The sequence below is a fragment of the Leptinotarsa decemlineata genome, unplaced genomic scaffold, assembly GCF_025532065.1.
Source record: "Leptinotarsa decemlineata unplaced genomic scaffold, Ldec_3_MD MMD2_tig00026328_RagTag_RagTag, whole genome shotgun sequence".
Taxonomy (NCBI): Eukaryota; Metazoa; Arthropoda; class Insecta; order Coleoptera; family Chrysomelidae; genus Leptinotarsa; species Leptinotarsa decemlineata.
In genome coordinates, this window is record NW_027412688.1 from 22,156,062 (window position 1) to 22,175,760 (window position 19,699).

General features: G+C 37.4%; 2 protein-coding genes across 5 annotated transcripts in view; one reads left to right on the plus strand and one right to left on the minus strand.

Moving 5' to 3' along the window:
• Fur2 (furin-like protease 2) overlaps positions 1-19,699 on the plus strand; it is a 1,328,139-nt gene that overhangs the window by 1,206,889 nt on the left and 101,551 nt on the right. The window lies entirely within an intron of this gene.
• LOC141485389 (uncharacterized) lies at positions 17,041-18,565 on the minus strand. Its single transcript, XM_074181946.1, has 2 exons — positions 18,433-18,565; positions 17,041-18,369 (listed from the first exon to the last, which is right to left on the minus strand). Exon 2 carries the CDS (start codon positions 18,363-18,365, stop codon positions 17,244-17,246), a length of 1,122 nt encoding a protein of 373 aa, XP_074038047.1. The 5' UTR covers positions 18,366-18,369; positions 18,433-18,565; the 3' UTR covers positions 17,041-17,243.

Sequence of the window (19,699 nt, forward strand, 5' to 3'; positions counted from 1 at the left end):
CCAGAACATTCGAGAGTGTTCGAAAGCATTCCACAACATTCAAAAAACATCCTGGGATATTTCCACAGTCTGGAATATCGTGAAATATTCGATAATGATCTGAAACGATCAGGAAAATCCCGGAACAATTCAGATCATCATGTAATAATCAATAGAACATAATATGGTAGCCTTGTATTTCCCATGCATGAAAAATTTTAAAGAGTTAAAATTTTGGAGTGCATAAAACAAGAAGCACGGAGCCATGTACTCCAGCTAGTAACTATACCTAATAATGTCTTCGAATAAAATTGATAGTGACTCACTATCAAAAGTGAGTCACCAACTGTTGATTAGAATTTTGAAATTGGAGTAGCTGTTCACCTAAAGACAACACAAAATAAAAATACGATCTTGATGCATCGGTTTGTTAGGTCATTCGTATCGCGTTCAATGGAAAATAGTACCGATTTACGTTGACAAAATTCTAAAATTCGTCCATATTCAACCTTTGGGTTCCAGAATACGGAAAAAATAATACAACATATCTAATTATCGGTTGGGAGTGGCGTAAATCTGCTAATAGATGTATTTTAAATCATTTAGGACACTCTTCTTCCAGGGCGTCCTGAGCATTGACAAGTAGGTTGGATAACTGAAATACTAAAATCCAAGTCATCTAAATCAAGACAACTAGAGTATTTATTGAAGAAATCTTCCAGTTCTCTGTGACATTTTTCCCACCTTTCCGAAATTTGGTCGGAAAGACAAGAAATTCTAATTTTCAAAGGCCCAATCTCCTCATTTCAGCAAGTGGTTTGGGCGGTTTTTTTTTTCGGAAAACTCAACCAACCCTTAAAAAAAAATTTCCTTCTTGTGATTCAGAGTGTTGTGTCTGAAAAATGTATGTGTTACCCAAAATTCCAAAAATCGCAAACACTGTTTGCAACATTTAAATACTGGAAGGATTGATGAAACAAATCCTACAAACTGATCCTTGGGGTAACTTGAAGGTTATATAGTTTTAGTTATTGAATAGGGGCATACATTTACAAGTTGCTGAATCAACTCTACAGGTAGATTGTATATGTATATGCAATAACGAGTGTAGGAATGTCCTACCTTTCTTACCTTTCACAGCAATGTCCATTATTAAATGAAAACAAAAAGGTTTTGTGCTACATACACCTTGAATGTAATAAATGGCCATCAAATAAAGATAATCCCACTGACGATTACGCACTTATGTGAACAGGAATGATTCACTCATTTACTATTTATTTTTGAAAACGGAACGGCGAAAAATATAAGTATTAAGCGTCTTATCAACTTATAATAAAAAGGTCAAGCAAGCACTCAGAAATTCCAAACTTTTGACTTGACTTTGGTCATGGCAAAATCACCTAAATTGGTGAGACTAGTTTTTTCATTTTCACGACCGGTTTCGGGTTTTAACCCATCAAGTGTAGAAGCTAATTATTACATTTGAAATCTTAAAACGTGGTTAAATAGGGAGTTTGTAGATAAGCTAGTTGATAAAATGAACGGGGGTAACAACTATAAAAAGTCGTTACAGGAGATTTTAGAAATTACCAGGGGTGTCAAACTTATAAATTCAAGAGTGCAGATCTACATAAATCGTGTTGTTCGTTTAAGGTTATATATTTCGGGTTTCCAAAAAATTTTTTTCCTTCTTTTTTTATATGTGTGCAGGATTTTAAGATTATTTTTACTTATCATGTGTTTCGATTCTTGATATGTTCATACATTGTAGATTTTTTGTCCAAACACGGAGCTTTGCGTCTACCAGTTTGACCTGTATATACTGCAGAGCATTGCCCACACTCTATTCTTAATGAGCAACTTGATTTATGTAGGTAGGCTTTTGAATTCATAATTTTGACAACCCCGGTAATTTCTATAATCTCCAGTATCGAATTTTATAGTTGGCGCCCCTGTTCATTTAACCACCTCTCCAACCAGCATACCCACAAACCCCCTATATAACGACGTTTTTAAATTTGTTAGTATTAGTTAGTTTTTATACTTGATAATGGGATAAAATCCGAAACCGGCCGTAAAAATAAAATAACTAGTAGAATTTAGACAAAAGTGTTTTCATTCTCTCCATTCAAGAAATCATGAATTTCCACAAAATAAACAAGTCATCAATTACACAAAACGAATATTAATAGTTTCAAATAATCTAACTACTAACTGAAATTCAATTTTGAAAAGATTCCCGTTGATATTTTGTACATTCCACGAGATGTTTATTTGTTAAATTGTCTGTTCTATTGTTTGTTCTTTGATCTTTTGCTGTTCGAAATTCTGCCTTTTGATATTTCAGCTGAATACGGAATTTACTGGCTTTTGGTCCTTAATCAATGAACATACTGTACTTGTATTCAATATGGCAACTAAAAAGTTCATCAAGATTCAACAACCCGAAGTTTTTGAATGTTTTGTGCACTGACGGCTGAAAATTCATTTCAAAGCAATATACTGGAGAGTTTCTTTGGCATTTCATATCACTGAACGATCAATTCACCCATAAAATCAGATAGGCCACTGGAATATTCACACAGCCTCGATACGGTGAAGTTGTGGAAACTCAACTTTTTTCTTTACCGCAAGTTTTCTCCCAAGCGAATTAAAAATTGCGAGCAACATGATACACCAGTTTGTGGTAAAAACTTGCGAACTTCACCGTTAGGTGAACTTTCAAAAGTAGTTTCATTCACCACCCTTTTTGGTTACTTGTGACATGTTAGTTAAACTCTTGCCGTTATTTTCAAATGTGAGGGATTGTATTATGTGTGTGTATATCAGTTGTTAAAAAATCAGTGTGGAATAGAATTTTGTAAAATGCACTGTTCACCTTCAACTTAATGTTCACCTTCCTTATGCATTTAACTTAGCGTTTTATAATGACCTATACAAAAGTAAACAATATTGCGATTTGTATATTATTACCGGTGATCTGAACATCGATACAGTCATGAATATTTAAATATTTTGAACGAATATAATTTCGTTTCAAGGATTAATGATGAAACTCGTGTAGAAGGTAATTGTAGGACTTATTTGGATCACATTTTTGTCAACACTATGGGTGGGTGTGATAATATTTATCCAGTTGTTTCCAAGAGAACGATTTCAGATCATTACTCCGTAATGATGCAGTATGATTTTTCACTTCAAAATGAAAAATCAGATAATCACAAATATTTCAAAGCCCATTTGGTTATTGAATGAAAGAGAACTGGAAGAGAGTACTTGCAGATGAAACCTGGTTTACCTGACGCAACTGATAAAATTGGTGAAGCCACTGAAAATTTCTACACTGAACTGAACCAGTATACTACAGAGGGTACCCAAATGTTTCGAATAAAATAGAAGCAGATCTAGAAAAACCCCTGGGTATCAATTTGAATAATTTAATAAATGAGGAAAATGAAATATTCCAAAAGGACAAGAAAATACTAATGAATTAGAACTTCTCAAATAGTTTGAAGAGTACAGAAATATACTGAATAATCTCATTGCAACCACACAATATGATAATTTTTGAAGGAAAATTGAATAAAACGGAAATTGCCCAAAAACAATGAAGAAAATAGAAAATAATACAAAGTTGAACTATTCAATATTGAAATTGTTTAACTTGAGAAAAGCCTTTGAGAGTGTGGAAGTAAGTAAACATAATAATATTATGGATAACGATGGTGGAACAATACCCAATAGTATACTATACAGGGTATATATATACGACGTATCCACCGATCTTCGAACATATCGGTTAGTTCCCTACTCACTTCACGTGTGCAATGTCTAGGAGCTCCATTCAACTAAAACCAACAATTCCGAGACAAGTTCAGGGACAAATTATCCAGAAAATACTCACAGTCGATCTCAGAATATCAAAATATTTTTCGGAATTTAACTTTTCTTCATAAATGCAAATAAAAACTTTATCATCCATGAGCATACAAAAAACATCAAAACGGAATTTTTGTTGGAATCTCCATTGCTCAGAAGTGATTATTACGACAACTCAATATTCCCTCACGTAAAAATTGTGAGTCATCAGTCCATATAATTTTTTTCAAAAAAGTTTGGATCTTCGTATGTCCATGTTAGTGCCATTTCGTTTTGGTGGATCTTCTTTATGCAAAGCTTGCAGCCGAATTAATTTATAATCGTGCATATTATGTTTTTGTAAAATTCTCCATATAGAAACTCGAGATATTCCCAAATCAACCGCAGCACTAGATACTGATGCATGAGGATGAGCATAAAATTATCCTAAAATGTTCATTTAATTTTCCATATCACCAGTCACCGGACTTACTACTTCAATATGACAGTCGGACAGTTTACGCTTGAGGAAGCTATTAGTAGGGTGCTAATGCCGACTGAACGCCTCCCCCCACCCCTTTTGACCTTGAGACGTCACACGACCTTGAATGACGTCACCTAACCTTGAACGTCGTACACGTAGTATGAGCTTGAATGCGGTGTTTGACCTTGAGTGTGGGGTTTGACCTTGACGTTCGACACTTCGACTACCTTGAGCTTGCTCCATGGCATTGAATGTTGACCTTGAAAGAAATCGTGACGTGTACAGAATATAACCTTGAACAGTGGGCGTTCGGCGTTGTCCCCTCCCTTGTTGGTAATTCCTATATAAGTTCAGAATATCGTATGACCTCACCTAACCTTGAACGTCGTACACATAGTATGAGATTGAATGCGGTGTTTGACCTTGAGTGTGGGGTTTGACCTTGACGTTCGACACTTCGACTACCTTGAGCTTGCTCTGTGGCATTGCATGTTGACCTTGAATGAAATCGTGACGTGCACAGAATATAACCTTGAACAGTGGGGTTCGGCGTTGCCCCCTCCCTTGTTGGTAATTCCTATATAAGTTCAGAATATCATGCTTCCACATTCAGTTTAGACACTCTAAAATACCCAAATAGGTAAACAGAAGTATTTGTCGAATTCCAAAGTGAAGACAACGAGTATCAACCCATCCGAGAGGGCGTTTTCGTCAGTGAGGTGAATATATATTTTATTTTAATTAACCGTAATTTCACTATATTTATGAATATGGATAATTTGAAATTTGACATTGAAAAAATTAATTTTTCTATAATTCAACAAAGTGAAGCTTTAGAGCAGAAACCTATAAACGCTCTGGTTATTGATAAAGAATATAAAATAGAAAAAATGTCAATGTATTCCACACGATATGGTAAATCAATTCAAGTAGTTTTATTGGATGAGGAAAGTGCTACTCCTTTTAAAGCATGGCTTCCAAAACGTGTCACAGAGCAATTACCAGAAGACTTCATTCGTGAAGTGAATTCATCCAAAGCCAAATTCACACTTACTTATATGGGTCAAAGTTCGCAGGATTATCCTGGTGCTAAAACCCGATCATTGATGAAATTCAATGTTTTAGATTGAACATTTTGAAATTATGATTTTTTTTGTAAATAGTGAAAATATGGTAGATTAATATAAAATATGTATCAACTTGGTCACTTCATAGACATAGTCAGATTTCAAGTGAGTATTTTTTTTTATATTATTTGCAAACTAATGAATGCCATTTATGAATTTTCAGAACTCACCATTCTATAAATATGTGGATGCAATATTCAGCCCAAGAGTGGCCGGAAGCAGTGGATTTGGATTCCGCCATAAGAAAAATGGCTTGGGAGATGGCTGATCTGAGTTTTGATGCTCTACATTCATCAAATTATGATTTGAGTGTATGTTACGATGCTGAAGAGGTGCGAAAACTTTTGGAGCTTAGTGAGAAGTATGAACTCGGTGTGGCATTGTGTCATAAATATTCATATGGGAGTAGAAATTTGGATGAGTTCTGTGAGTTAATAATTGAAGCAGACTTGAAACATTTTCTTCAAGACATATGCACCTACCTACCGCAAAATATCATAGAGAAATATCAATTGGAACCACAGAGTCCCAACCCGCAACTGGAAGAAGCGATAAATGATGGTGTTGTAAATATTTGAAATCTGTTGTATATGTTTGTGAATAAAATAATGTTTCAATCCATATTTGTTTGTATCTAATTGTTTGGTGAATAAAAGATATAACATAATTATTGAGTGTTTTATTATTCATCAATATCGAATATTTCATAGCATATTACATGTCAATCTTATTACAATCCAGTTTGAACAGAGCCATTAAGAGCATTATATGATAGAACAGCATCGTGGAGGATGAGTGCATATACTTTGGTGTTTGCTGGAAACTTCACCTTGCGTGTTTCGAATTCTATTTTGATGTCGACAGTGGATGACTTCATAGCTTCGGGTTGATGGGAGCAGTCGATAATGAATAGTGGGTTGTTGCGAAAGCTACCAATATCCATCATCGGTTCACTCATAGTTTTATAATAGTAGCTACGTTGGAAGTTTTCATATGCATAGTAAGCTGATGAATCTAACTTCTTGTCGAAATCCAGATTCCAACGCTCATATGGGTATACTTCAGAGTTCAGAGATAGTCGAATATTATTAATATTCACATGTGTGAATTTCGTTACATCTTTTGACATATTTTCGGATTGGTCGGTGTTTTGAAAGCCGATGATGATATATCGTGGTCTTTCGAGGCTGCTGGTTGTCTTCACCGCCCATATATCCGAGGATGTATCACGAAGTGTGGGTAATTCATAAAGGTCCCACATACGATAAGCCACCTTCACTTTAGCATTATTACCATTTTTATTTATGCGATTCAATAGTTTCAGTTTCTGTCGATCTTCCGGCACAATGTGCCTGATTCTCCATTCTATTTTATTGATTTCCAAATCTGCATCGACTTCCCCAATGAATGAATTTTTGAATGAGCGAGCTATAATCAAAATGAGCTCCTGCTTCACATTCATTATCCCCTTATTGTAATCTTCAGCAAAACCCATGAGATACTTCAAGGGTAATTTACCACTAAATACATTGCTAACGGGATCGAATATATCTTGTTTATTCACATCGAGTCCCCATCCTATCGGTAGTAGCGAATTTGCATGCGTTTTTCCAAATGATATCATCGTTTTCATTGTGGTAGTTATGCCAGGTTTTCGAACAACAACCACTTGCTCACCACCCATTTCATAGCGAATTTCGTCGAAGAGAAAGGCGAGAGCATTATTGGATAGGTAGCACCGCTTTGTGGCATCAGATGGTGTGAACTTCCCCTCGATATAAATGTAACTATCTGCAATATCGAGTATGAGATCTTGATAATTGATTGGAATTCGTATTTCATCTGAATTTTTGTAATATGGTGAACCATACGGCTTATATGTATGCTCATGAAGGCTGATGAGGGAATGGTCGAACATGGGCTCCTCGAACACTTCCAATTTATCACTTGTGGTGATTGTCGCCATGTTATTACTATTTTTTATATCGCACCTTCAAGCCAATAGATTTGAGAAAGTTCAGGCTACTAGCACTTATTCTATATCTTGACCGTTTGGCAGATATACGTGGAATGAATCGACTGCTGGATTTTCGCTTCTTTAAATGCACATGATCATAACCTCCACCAAATACATTATGCTGACTCAACTGCTGCCGCTGCGGCAATCGCTGACTATTGAAGCACAACCCCATTTTTAGAAACGATAATCGCAGAATTTATAGTTCCATCAATGAATATCACCTGCTCAGCGTTAGGAAGTAACAAATACTGAGTAACAATTTGATCAACTTCAGCTTTATATTGACTTTTTTCACAGATGATCATCGCTCACCATCGTTTTTGCTCGATCGTTTGAATGCTTATCGAGGGTTGTTTTTTCAAATCAGATTGCAGCGATTTGATATCCTTATCCATATGCTCATACTTTTTTACAAATTCTACTAATTTCAGTCCAAGCGTAATGAGATCTTCCCTCACTGATACGGAATATTTTTCTACTCCATCTAATTTCAAATTAATTTTGTCAATATCAGTATCTAATTCTCCTCTCATCTTTGAGATGTAAAAACCGACATATCCTCGATTAACACAATCCGTACTCTCTTCAGGCTCTGCTATATTTTTCAAACGTTTATTTTCCATATCAAAGTTTCCATCGGTTGTTAATTTGAAACCAACTCCAGGCTGCCCACGCAAAACAGTATTTGAAACTGCCTTACTTCTGCGACCAAACTTATCGATGCTTCCTTTACTCATTTTCTTTATGATACACTAATGACAGTCATCGATGTTCTGAATCAACGTATGAGAAACGATGATTGTTACTAATGACTGTCGTCGATGTTGTGAATAAATATATGAGAAATGATGATTATTATAGCTTTATCAATTCCAATTTGACTATTATTTTTTCACCATTGAAATTGATCAGATTACCATTATCATCCAATATGCGAAGAGTGATATTGTCGAGGTACTGACGACCACCAGGTCGGATTGGCATATAAATAATATTTTGTGGCTCCTTGGTGAGTTTGTAACCGGCTCTACATCAATATCAAATTCAAAGATGCTATGGATTTCATCGCCATTCGAATATGCTCCAGCTGTGACATTACAATCCACACGAATAATCCTCACCTTATTGATATTCACGGGCAATGTTGATTCATGTATTTCACCACAATTGAAAACATTGTCATCGAATCCTAGAAGTTCAGCAATGCTGTTTTCATGTTTGAGATGAATGTAATATTTCGATCGCATTTCACATTTCAGAGTGTTGTTGTTTGCACGTAGGAGAAATACTTCGTCGATATTTTCTTCAATTCCATTTTCTAGTTGCACTTCTTTGGATTTCATGAATCTTTGAATCACCTTATTAATTTCATCAATTTCATATGCCCCAGGTGGAATTTTTATAATAGTGGGGGGTGAGATAATTGTCTTCGAATAGCCGATAACATTATTCTTAGCATCTACATTGAATATGGAATTGTAGGAGTAGAAACCATGTAATCCCAGACCATAATTACTATTGGTATCCAATTCGATGGGTGGGTAGAAGTTGGCACTCAACTCGCTAGAGTATCCCGACAATGAAAACGTGCGTGACATGACTGACGAATTTTCGATGATTCATGTCTTTTTATTGCTGACAGCAGAAATTGTGGACCAATCGTCGCTTTTTCGGTGGTCTATCCATATCATTATGTGTGACTACATTGACATCATTCACTTTACAATAACAACAAAAAATTTTTCTTGTAGGTGGACCATCATTCATATCGGAATTACTACTGCTACCGCTGGAATCATTGTAATGCTCTTGACAGTACTGATACTTCAAGACATCAATATCATTTTGTAGGTTTTGTGGTAACTTATCCCATACAGATGCAATTTCATGTGATGCACACCCAATCAACACCTCTTTCGGCATATCAGCGAGTTGTTCTTTACTCATTTTTTGTAAAGTGCGTACTCTGGAATATGCGATCAATGAATGACTCATCCTCTTGATACTCTCCCTATCCTGTACTGGTGTTAACTCCATGTCTTGTTCTGAAGAAACTTCAAACACAAATGGCCACACCATACTGTGTTGAATCGTTGTTCACGCTTATAGTTATATGTGATAGTATTGATAGGATTCGAACCCATATAAAAATAGTGAATCAGTTCTTTGGGAGGGGGTAAATCGCCAAAACTATCAAAATATTTTATCGAAGTTCCCCTTTTTCTATATGCTACCCAATGTGTCCCTTGACCATGTCGACTATCCAAATTTACTATGGCAGATTCATATCGGAGTGGTCCTGATTTTGGTAAATCGTCACGCATATATACCCCCCGAAAATATGGAATCGTCATTTTCTTAGCGTAATAGTTGAGGTCGATATTGGAGAGAGCTCTTTTAGGTAGCAAATTTATGAGTTTTTTGAATTTTGAGGTTTCAAATAGACTCCTAATCCTTTGCGGTAAGGCTTCAAGTAGATACCACTTCCTTGTTTACCTATAGCAATTGCCTCCATGTGTTTATTATGGCGATTTGTCTCACTCAACTGCTCCCTACTCGCTTTTGCTGCTTGAACTGCTTTCGTTATACCAGCAGTAGCACCGGCTAAACTACCTAGTGCTGATAAACCAGCAAAAATTGGAATGAGTGGTAGTATTCCACCAATTTTAGGAATCGGTATGATTCGCGGTGTGCGAATTTTCTTTTTCCCACCTGCAGCCCTCATATATTTGCGTGCTGCTTTGAGTGCAATTTCAGCTGCTCTTTTAGAATTTTTGACAACAAATTCACTTCCACCCGCTTTGTGTAGAACATCACGCACTTTCTGAACGATCCCAGAACCAAAAGCTATCACCTTAGAAGCTTTCAATATTTTTTTAACTTTTTTTTTCTTAATAGAACGCTTTTTCTTCGGAATGTGTGACTGCTTGGGAGATGAGTCACAACCCATACCAAATCGACGTTTCCCTTTCATTATATTCGTAACTAGCCAAGCAGCTCCTTTTTCTCCAATAGTAGCGTCTTTTGCTTTGACACGATTCCAAGCACTTTCTGCAAGCTCCTTATCCGCTATGTGTCTAGCTGCAAGATTATCGGGGTTCTGTGAATATGCAATATCGTGTTTTTTGCATGCAAAATCCAGCTGATTGACACCCGAATCACCTCTCAACAATCTTTTCTGCAATTTGGTGCCCGGACCGCAATACTGATAGCCAGGTAAGTGTAATTCAAATGGTAGATTATTGATGAGGGAATTGATCAATCCTCTACCAGTTTTATTTGAATGCAATTCAGTAGATCTGCATCGACTCATAACCCCTATTTAAATAAAGGAATCGATGTGGAACCCTGCTTATATAGTCTCCAACTGTCATACAATGCGCATATTGAAGCAGAAGCAGCAATTTTCCATCGATAATTTCGATGAAAAAGTGGGTGGTGGATCGGGAAGCGGTGTCAAACAACGTCACGGATCTTTACTTCCACTTTCTATTCGCGGCCTGATTATTGGACCTTCTAACTGTGGCAAGACAAATGTTATGATTTCTTTGCTAACGCATCCTCTAGGATTACGATTCGCAAATGTTTATCTTTATTCAAAGTCTCTTTATCAACCTAAATACGAGTATTTACGTGAAGTATTATCTCCAATCGAAGGGTTGGGTTTTTACACTTTTGCCAATAATGCAGGTGAAATAGTAGAGCCTTCAGACGCCAAACCTGATTCGATATTCATTTTTGATGATGTTATGTGCGAGAAACAGGATGTTATACGATCATATTTCAGTATGGGTCGTCATAAAAATGTGGATTGTTTCTATTTAGCCCAAACATATTCACGAGTTCCGAAGCAATTGATACGAGATAATGCAAATTTTATCGTAATGTTCAAACAAGATGATATGAATCTCAATCATATTTTTTCCGACCATGTATCACCAGATGTAACATATAAGCAATTTCAAGATATGTGTGCGAGATGTTGGGAAGATAAATATGGATTTTTAGTAATTGATAAGGATCGAGAAGTGGTAAATGGACGTTATCGAAAAGGATTCGACGCTTTCATATATCCTTGACGTTCTTGAAGAATTGAATCACTTGAGTGCTAGATAGTGGAGATAACACTTCATTATACAAATTCTTGGAGTGAATTATGGAGGGAAAAAATGATGATGAAATATGTTTAAAAAGAAAGTTAATTGAAGCAACGGATGCCGTTCGGAAGAAATTCAATTATATCAAAAGTAGTCGTCTAGGTGATCAATCAGCACTCGAGAGGATCTATGAGCCAATAATAACACCTTTGAAAGTAATATCTGCCAATACTGAAGGAGCATCTCAAATGAATCAAGTGATGCAGAAAACAAAGCCTGCTACACCATTAACAGCCAAAACTATAATTGAAAGTGAGTGGAAACCGAAATTTGAAGGGGCTTCCTCGAAGGATCTTCAAACCTCTCAATTGACAACTTTAGATTCACAATCACCTAATGTATTCGATGATGGTGATGAAGTACAAAAGCATATAAAAAAGTTACTATCAGGAAATCCCTCTTACGATACAGTCTTTGGAGTACACATGAACACTGAAACGGGAAATTTACAAATGGGAGTAGCTGATGTGGAATTTATCGATGAGAAAATTGTGTTTATGAAAAATGGTAAAACTATTGGCTCTTATCAGGGCACTCCAAAACTATATAACTTGATATTCATGAAAGTACCATCGAGAAATATCCCCTCTTCCGATATGACCACATATGGTGATATACTCAAATTAACAAAGGCTGCATATAAATACAATGAGAGAAAACAAGGTCTTCTATCGAATAATTGGAAGAAATATAGAGAAATAATCCTACCATTATTATCCAATGGAAACCCTAGTAGAGAAGGTGCTGGCATGATCAAAATACCCACCCAGAAAAAATATATCAGAAATAAGCATACAGATTATGTTTATTGGAATGAACTCGAAGAATTGATTGATCGCCTTCGACTACTTTGGAGTTCACGACTGGCTGGACATACCGGACATGATAATGAAATATTAGCCATAATTGAGGAATTACGTGAAGAAGGATTAGTCTATTGACCGCAATATCATGAACATGATGTGTGAAACTGGCTCAGTCGATCACAAACGATCTAACTATGCATACCACAATTGATAAATTTGGTCGTAGAAGAGGTGGTGTTAGTAAACCAATAGTTGGAAGATCTGGTGTTGGATTCATTCTCACACCAAATGGTGATTATGATATTCAGAATAAGCGGTTTCAAAATGTTGGTGAACCTGTAGACAGTAAAGATTCTGTTACTAAAGGATATGTTGACGATCACATTAGAAAAGTCAATGAGACAACTCTGAAGTATTTCCAAGAATTCATTGCATCAACGCTACGTAACATCGGAAAACATATTGATTCAAAACATAATGAGGTGCAAATAATCATTGACAAAAATGCACTCATCACTTCTGCATTAGCTGATCAATTGAGTAATGTGGAAAAGCGAACTGACGTAATAGCTAAGTTGGTTGATACTTTTACTGAGCGAGTCATTGAAGTTTAATAGTCAATCGTTACACTTGCACCTGAACAGTAGAAAAGTGATTCCTCAATTTTATCATCTTGAAGAAGTCTTAGAGCAGTAATATGAGTAATGCAAAATGGCAGGTTGTGAAAGAAATACACAAGCCGGCGCGTCGAAATTTCCCCCGTCGGAAGACAATAATAAAGGGTTTTTCTGACTTGTGGCAGATGGATTTGATGGAAATGCAACCATATTCTAAAGAAAATGAGGGATGTAGGTACATCCTTATAGTTATCAACTGTTATTCAAAGTTTGTATGGTCAAGGCCGTTGAAGAATAAAACTGGTGATTCAGTTACTGCAGCTATGGCAAGCGTGTTGAAAGATGCTAAATATACTCCAAAAAATTTACAATCTGATCATGGTACTGAGTTCTATAATTCGAAATTCTCATCGTTAATGAAGAAACACAACATCAATCATTACTCAACATTCAGCACAAAAAAAGCTGCAATTGCAGAACGAGTAATCAGAACATTGAAGAGTTGGCTTTATAAGGAGTTTTCACTTCAAGGTCATTACAAGTGGTTGAACATTCTTCCTAGAATTACTCGTCAGTATAACAACAAAGTTCATCGTACGATTGGTATGAAACCTGCAGATGTGAAACAGTCTACTAAATTGTCAATGTATGCCGAATCTAAGAGTCCACATGTGAAACGTAAAAAAAATACGTTTAAAATTGGGGATAGTGTTCGAATCAGCAAATATAAAAATGCATTCGATAAAGGTTATACAGCAAATTTTACAGCTGAAATATTCAAAGTTGTGAAAGTTAATAATACAGAACCTATAACTTATGCATTAGAAGATGTGAATGGGCAACCAATCAAAGGCTGTTTTTATGGGCTGGAGTTGAATAAAACGAAAGATCCCAATACGTATTTGGTGGAGCGAGTTTTAAAAAGAAAAGGACATCGCCTCTATGTAAAGTGGCTGGGGTTCTCTGAAGATCACAACTCATGGATCGATGAAAATTCTTTAGTGTAATGACATTATCATGATTGTACTCAATATTAGATAAAAAATAAAAAAATAGTGTATTAAAATTGTTTTATTTATTAAAAACTAAATAGAATAATAACCTTAGAAATGATGCAAGTAATATGTAAACTATTGGTTTTATTTTTCATAAATTCAACATATTGAAATCACTTCAAGATGTGTATGTTAGCATAAGATTTCCATGAATCCTCCGTCTCTCTATCCGCTCTTCATGGGTTAGACACCAGCACTCTCGAAAGTGGACATCTCTGTTGGGGTGAAATTGGCCGACATTCTCACACAATTGCCAATCATTTCTACAAGCACTGCATAAATTGTTCCAACAATCCACACTATATTCACCACATTGTAGACATCGCTGGACTAATGTATCGCAAGTCGCTACACAATTTATGCATATATTCCTTGAAATGCCCATATTATTACACATAATCTCTTTCGAACATTCTCTGCACTGCTGGCGGTAGTCACTTACTTCTAGAGTTGAACCATTTATCCTCTTCCGAAGTGGGTCTGGATTCCTTGCCACAACACATCTACGACACAGGCCGGTACATGGGTTGATATATGTTTCAGGCCAATACCCATGGCAGTTGTAACACATTATATGTTTGCCAATTTTGATTGGAAAGCCGCGTATTGTCGGTTTTGTATCCCACTCTTTAGGGAAAGACATATTCACTGATAGATGTACAAATATTCAATCGATGAATTTAACTACACTCTCACGCTCCCATGTTTCCCTCTTATAAACAGGTACCGTGAAGAGTGGAGTAGAGTGGAGGGAGCTACCACCACCACTGTCAAAAATCATATAAAAATCGGTGAGTGATTGTAAACTTCAGTCAGTATTCAAGTATCACCACAAGAATACATTAATATGTCTGCCCAGAGAGCTGCTGTGTTAGCATTATTATCTCAGAGAGATATTAATAACCATGAGCTGGTGGAAGAGTTTGAAGACGTTGGACAGATAGTGGGTGTTGACGAAGAAAATGATGGTGGAGATATGCAGTATGAGGTGAATGAGCAAGGTGCAGAAGGTGGCTTAAATATCGAAGACGATGAGGCAATTGAGCAAGGTGTTGGGGATTTAGACATTGATGATGATGAAGAAGGTCTTGTTGAAGAAGAAGATGAAGGTATCGCAACAGATTCGACTCACGAGACTGACGACAGCGGAGTAGTTATTGGCAATGTTGAGTGGTTGAATATCACTGAGACATTGGATGATCCGTTAGATTTGTATTGTGTAACGGATAGCCATGTCAGGATCAAAACGATTGACGGTGAAATAGAGAAGTTGTGTTGGTGTTGCTTCCGCTTTTATTCTGTGCGGAATAACAATGGAGGGTATTATGAGCACGTCGACATTCATTACACCGCCCGCTTCATGGAGATGGGGCAAACATGGTTTAAAGCATGTGATAGGCCTTTGACCAACTTTAGGAGAATAGCCGTCTGTATCATATGTAACAACACCCCACCTCTGGAGATGTAACCGTGGACCTTCGGGTCAACAAAAAAAACAGCCCTTTTCAGGGCTACATTATTTAAACAAAGAGTAGATATCTCATAATGAGATTGCAACAACACCCCATCTGCGGAGCAGTTACCGTGGACTTTCGGGTCAACAAAAATACAGCTCTTTTCAGAGCTACAAACAAAGTGTAGATATCTAATAATAAGATTGATCACTCAGTCAAAGAAATAGAATATTTTGAGTGTCACATAATCATACGAAGAGTAGTTTGTAATATATGGATATACCTCTAAAATGTACATCCATATACATATGAGGTATGCACAAATGTGTTATAGAATATGTAAGTTCTCTGAATATCTTATCTTTGTAAAATAAATCACATTGAAAAATGATTGTTTAAGCGTCCGAGTGGATTTGAATCTGTTTGATAACATACTAGCTCTCTCTTATCTGAACAATTGCAGAATTCATGTCAAGATTTGGAAATATAATTTTCATGAGACAATATTTCAAATTCGAGGGGTGTTTATTCAGAGTAGTCAATAAGAGTAATTGGTATTGTAATTCAGAATATTTATTTCAAAGGTGGAAAGGAGAGAGGGAGGTAGACACTGCCCCAACCACGCAGTGTCTCGTGTACACCAACCAAACAAAATGTGTACTCCGAGGAAGGATAAAGGATGGGTGAAATAGGGAAAAAAATAGGAAAAAAAAAGGAAAGGATTACAAGTCGTCGTCGTCGTCGCTGTCATCGGGTCGGGGGAAGTACTGCCACATCACCGAACCCTCAGAAAACGCCATTTCCTCCGCAAATGCGTCGTCGTCCCAGAGATCGTCATCATCATCATCCGAGCTGCTCGAGTCTTCGGAGTGGTCTTCGGTACTGGTCACATGCAGTACCTGGACCGAAGATGTGGAAGGGTGATGAGGCGTGGTGGTTGAATCGGCCTCCATATCTGGATTCTCCATATCGGAATCCTCCAACTGAAGATCCGGGAGTGGCGCTGTAGGTTCTTCCGCCTGGGGTCCGGTCGTGGAATCGGCTTCCTGGTATGTTGACATGCTGACGATAGCTACTCAACTGAAGATTACATTGAGGAACTCCTACATTTATACTCTTGCACAGGAGGGGGTATAGTGGGAGGCGGAGTGGGGGGGAGGTGGGGGTCGCAAAAAACGCGCCCCGGATGCAAGTGGTGGATGTTGAGCGCCCCAGGCCGCGAAGCGGCCTGCTGAGCGATCGCTTCACGATCGCGAAGCGATCGTGAAGCGATCGCGAAGCGATCACTTTGCGATCGCTTGCGGTTTTGGAATTATACTCAGAGCATTACTAGAATCACTTTTATTTATTCTCTAGAAAAAATAACTATTTTACAATTCACACACTTTCAAATGATGGAAATTCTATACAATTATTCTATTTAACTAATTTTATTCTATATACTACATGTGACTAGAAAATGACTAGAATGAAGGAATAAATACTGCCCCAACCACGCAGTATTTTGTGTGCAACAACCAAAATAGATATGCACTCCAATATTCCTTATTTTATTTTTTCATTCATAACATTCATAACCTTAAAATTAACATGCAAGTTTTCATTATATTCCTAAAATTACAATTTTTTTATTCTAAACTTACATCTAACTTAAACTAAACAAAAATATATTTACAAAAGGGGTTAGGTATTAAGGAACCCCTGGCACATGGCATCCCATTCCTGAACAAGAGGTCCATATTTTTGGATGTAAGCCAAACTCTTTGCTTGTTGCGAATCTTCTTCTTGAAGTTTCGCCCTAAGCATAGAGAGTCGCTTCTCTAATTCCAGTTTCTGGGCCTCGATGGTGGAAATATCCGCCATCAAGGCCCTTTTTCTGGAATCAGAACCATCCACAACCTTCTTTTCCCTCAAATATCTCTTTTTCACAGACTGTGCATAGGTAATAGACTCTTTGAGTTTATTACCCTCTACCACAGTCTGTGAAAGGACATTTTCCGGGCCAACCTCTTGTTCGGAATGCTCAACACGTACCTGGGGGGTGACTGGAGGGGGTGACGCATTCCGATGGACCTGGGGGGTGACTGGAGGGGGTGACGCATCCCGATGGACCTGGGCGACGACTTCCACCAAGTTCTGCACCTCCATCACTGGAAGGGGTGCTGTAGGCCAACCACCGTAAGGAGAGTTCTTTTCACACTTTTTGCGAAAAGCACTCAACTTACCACCCCTCCCACCTTTGGCTTTGGATGCCTTCACAGGTACGGACTTCTTCACAGGTGCGGACTTCTTCACAGGTGCGGACTTCTTCATCTTCTTGGCCCTCTTCACCGGTTTCTCGAACTCATCCCCTGAATCGATGGGGGATAATGGTTCGATGGGCGATAAGAAGCTTTGAAGATGCGATAAATCCGCCAGAGACTCGTCCAGGTCCGGGTTGTAGACATTCAGTAAATCTTCAATTTGGGGTGCTGACGAAGAAGTTGGTCCACTGAATGTCGACAAAGTTGGTGGGGGGTCAATCTCCTCCTCCTCGGGGGTTGGTTTGAAGTCCTCGAAAAAGAACTTCAAGTCAGAAGCCGCCACTTCCTGGGTGGAAGTCATCCCCGGTGGTGGAATGGGAGCCGCCACTTCCTGGGTGGAAGTCATCCCCGGTGGTGGAATGGGAGCTGCAGCTGGTGTTGCAGCTGGTGGTTGTACCATGATGTCCTGTAGGACAACCACCCTCCTCCGCTCTACATCCTCCAACTGTCTCTCACTGAGAGTGGTAATCGGGGTCATCAGAGCATTCCTCAGAAAAGACATGATTCTAGAAAGAGAAAATGAAAATATTAGACAATATAATATAAATAGTATGGAAGTGTGTACTTACATCAAGCTGCTTGGAATTTTCAACTAAGTTGGCTGGCAGGTATCTCAGGTTGGCTGCTTCTTTCGAAGGAAGACTGCAATCGAATGATGAACTGTGGCCTCCTCCTCATGTTTTATAGCCGTATGCTCCCTACCACTTCGGGTGGGAATGGGAGTGGGGGTGGAAGTGGGGTAGGATAATTCGTTTGAAATATTCGACAAGTATGAATTTTACAATTTGTTGAACAAACCAGATAATGAGTGAAAAAATTCAATTACTCGATTGCTCTTCCAATAAGGCAATGAGTAAATTTAATTTCTTGTCACTTATACTGTTTTCATCTTTCAGTACATTCAAAAGAATTCTTAAATTTTGTTCGGAACTTGTCTGATAGAATTCAATATCGTTGTGGCCCCAAGGTAATGTCTTGGTGGTATTAGGAATGATGAATCGCTTATCATCATTATGTGATAGCGCGACTTTATTGCACATCAACGTGTAAATATCATGTAAATCACTCCTGAATACATTCATCTTTCTAAATATTATACCGCCTGTTTCAACAATCCTAATGTAATCTTCAATTGAAATTTGATTTTTTATAACGGATTTTTTAATACCTTTTGCTTTCTTTATTTCATCAGACACACTTTGTACATGATATGCTTTCGCACCGGTGCCATGGAAACTGATGATGGGATCACTCGGAAGTTCATCCTTCATATTTCCAATCACCGATTTGCTAACTGGCACATTGAATTTATTACCCAACCTATAGTTAGAAGTGTCAAATTTGTCAACATTTGCAATCATAAAATTATAAAAATTATCCGTCATTATTTTCAGTATCAAAGAATCCGTATCGGTATAGAGAAGAGAAGCTTGTGGTCCGTAATGTTTTTTGATGACATCATAGAAAAAATCATAAATGACTGTTTTCGACATATCCAATATACTGAACCCCAAATACAATGGTTTATTATAACAAACCTTAACTTTATCCATATGTATGACGACAAAGTCTTCCGAAAATATGGATAATGTTTTGAAATTGGGACGAGCTATCAAAGCATTGGCACCCATACCTCTTCTTATGGATTCCCAATGTGTGACAATTCGAATGTCTCTTCTATTGTTTACATTTTCCATCGTTTTGCCAAATATGGAATTTATATTCAATTTGAAGTAACCCTTCTCAAACTTATTGGTAGCCTTATTTCTCAAATTTGTATTTAAATCGATATATTTTTTCAGCCACGGTGACTGATTGAATCTGAGAATTCTATGA

Bases quoted from the DNA above. Each gene is read 5' to 3' on its own strand.
- LOC141485389 (XM_074181946.1), bottom strand. From the start codon at position 18,365: ATGTCTTTTCTGAGGAATGCTCTGATGACCCCGATTACCACTCTCAGT.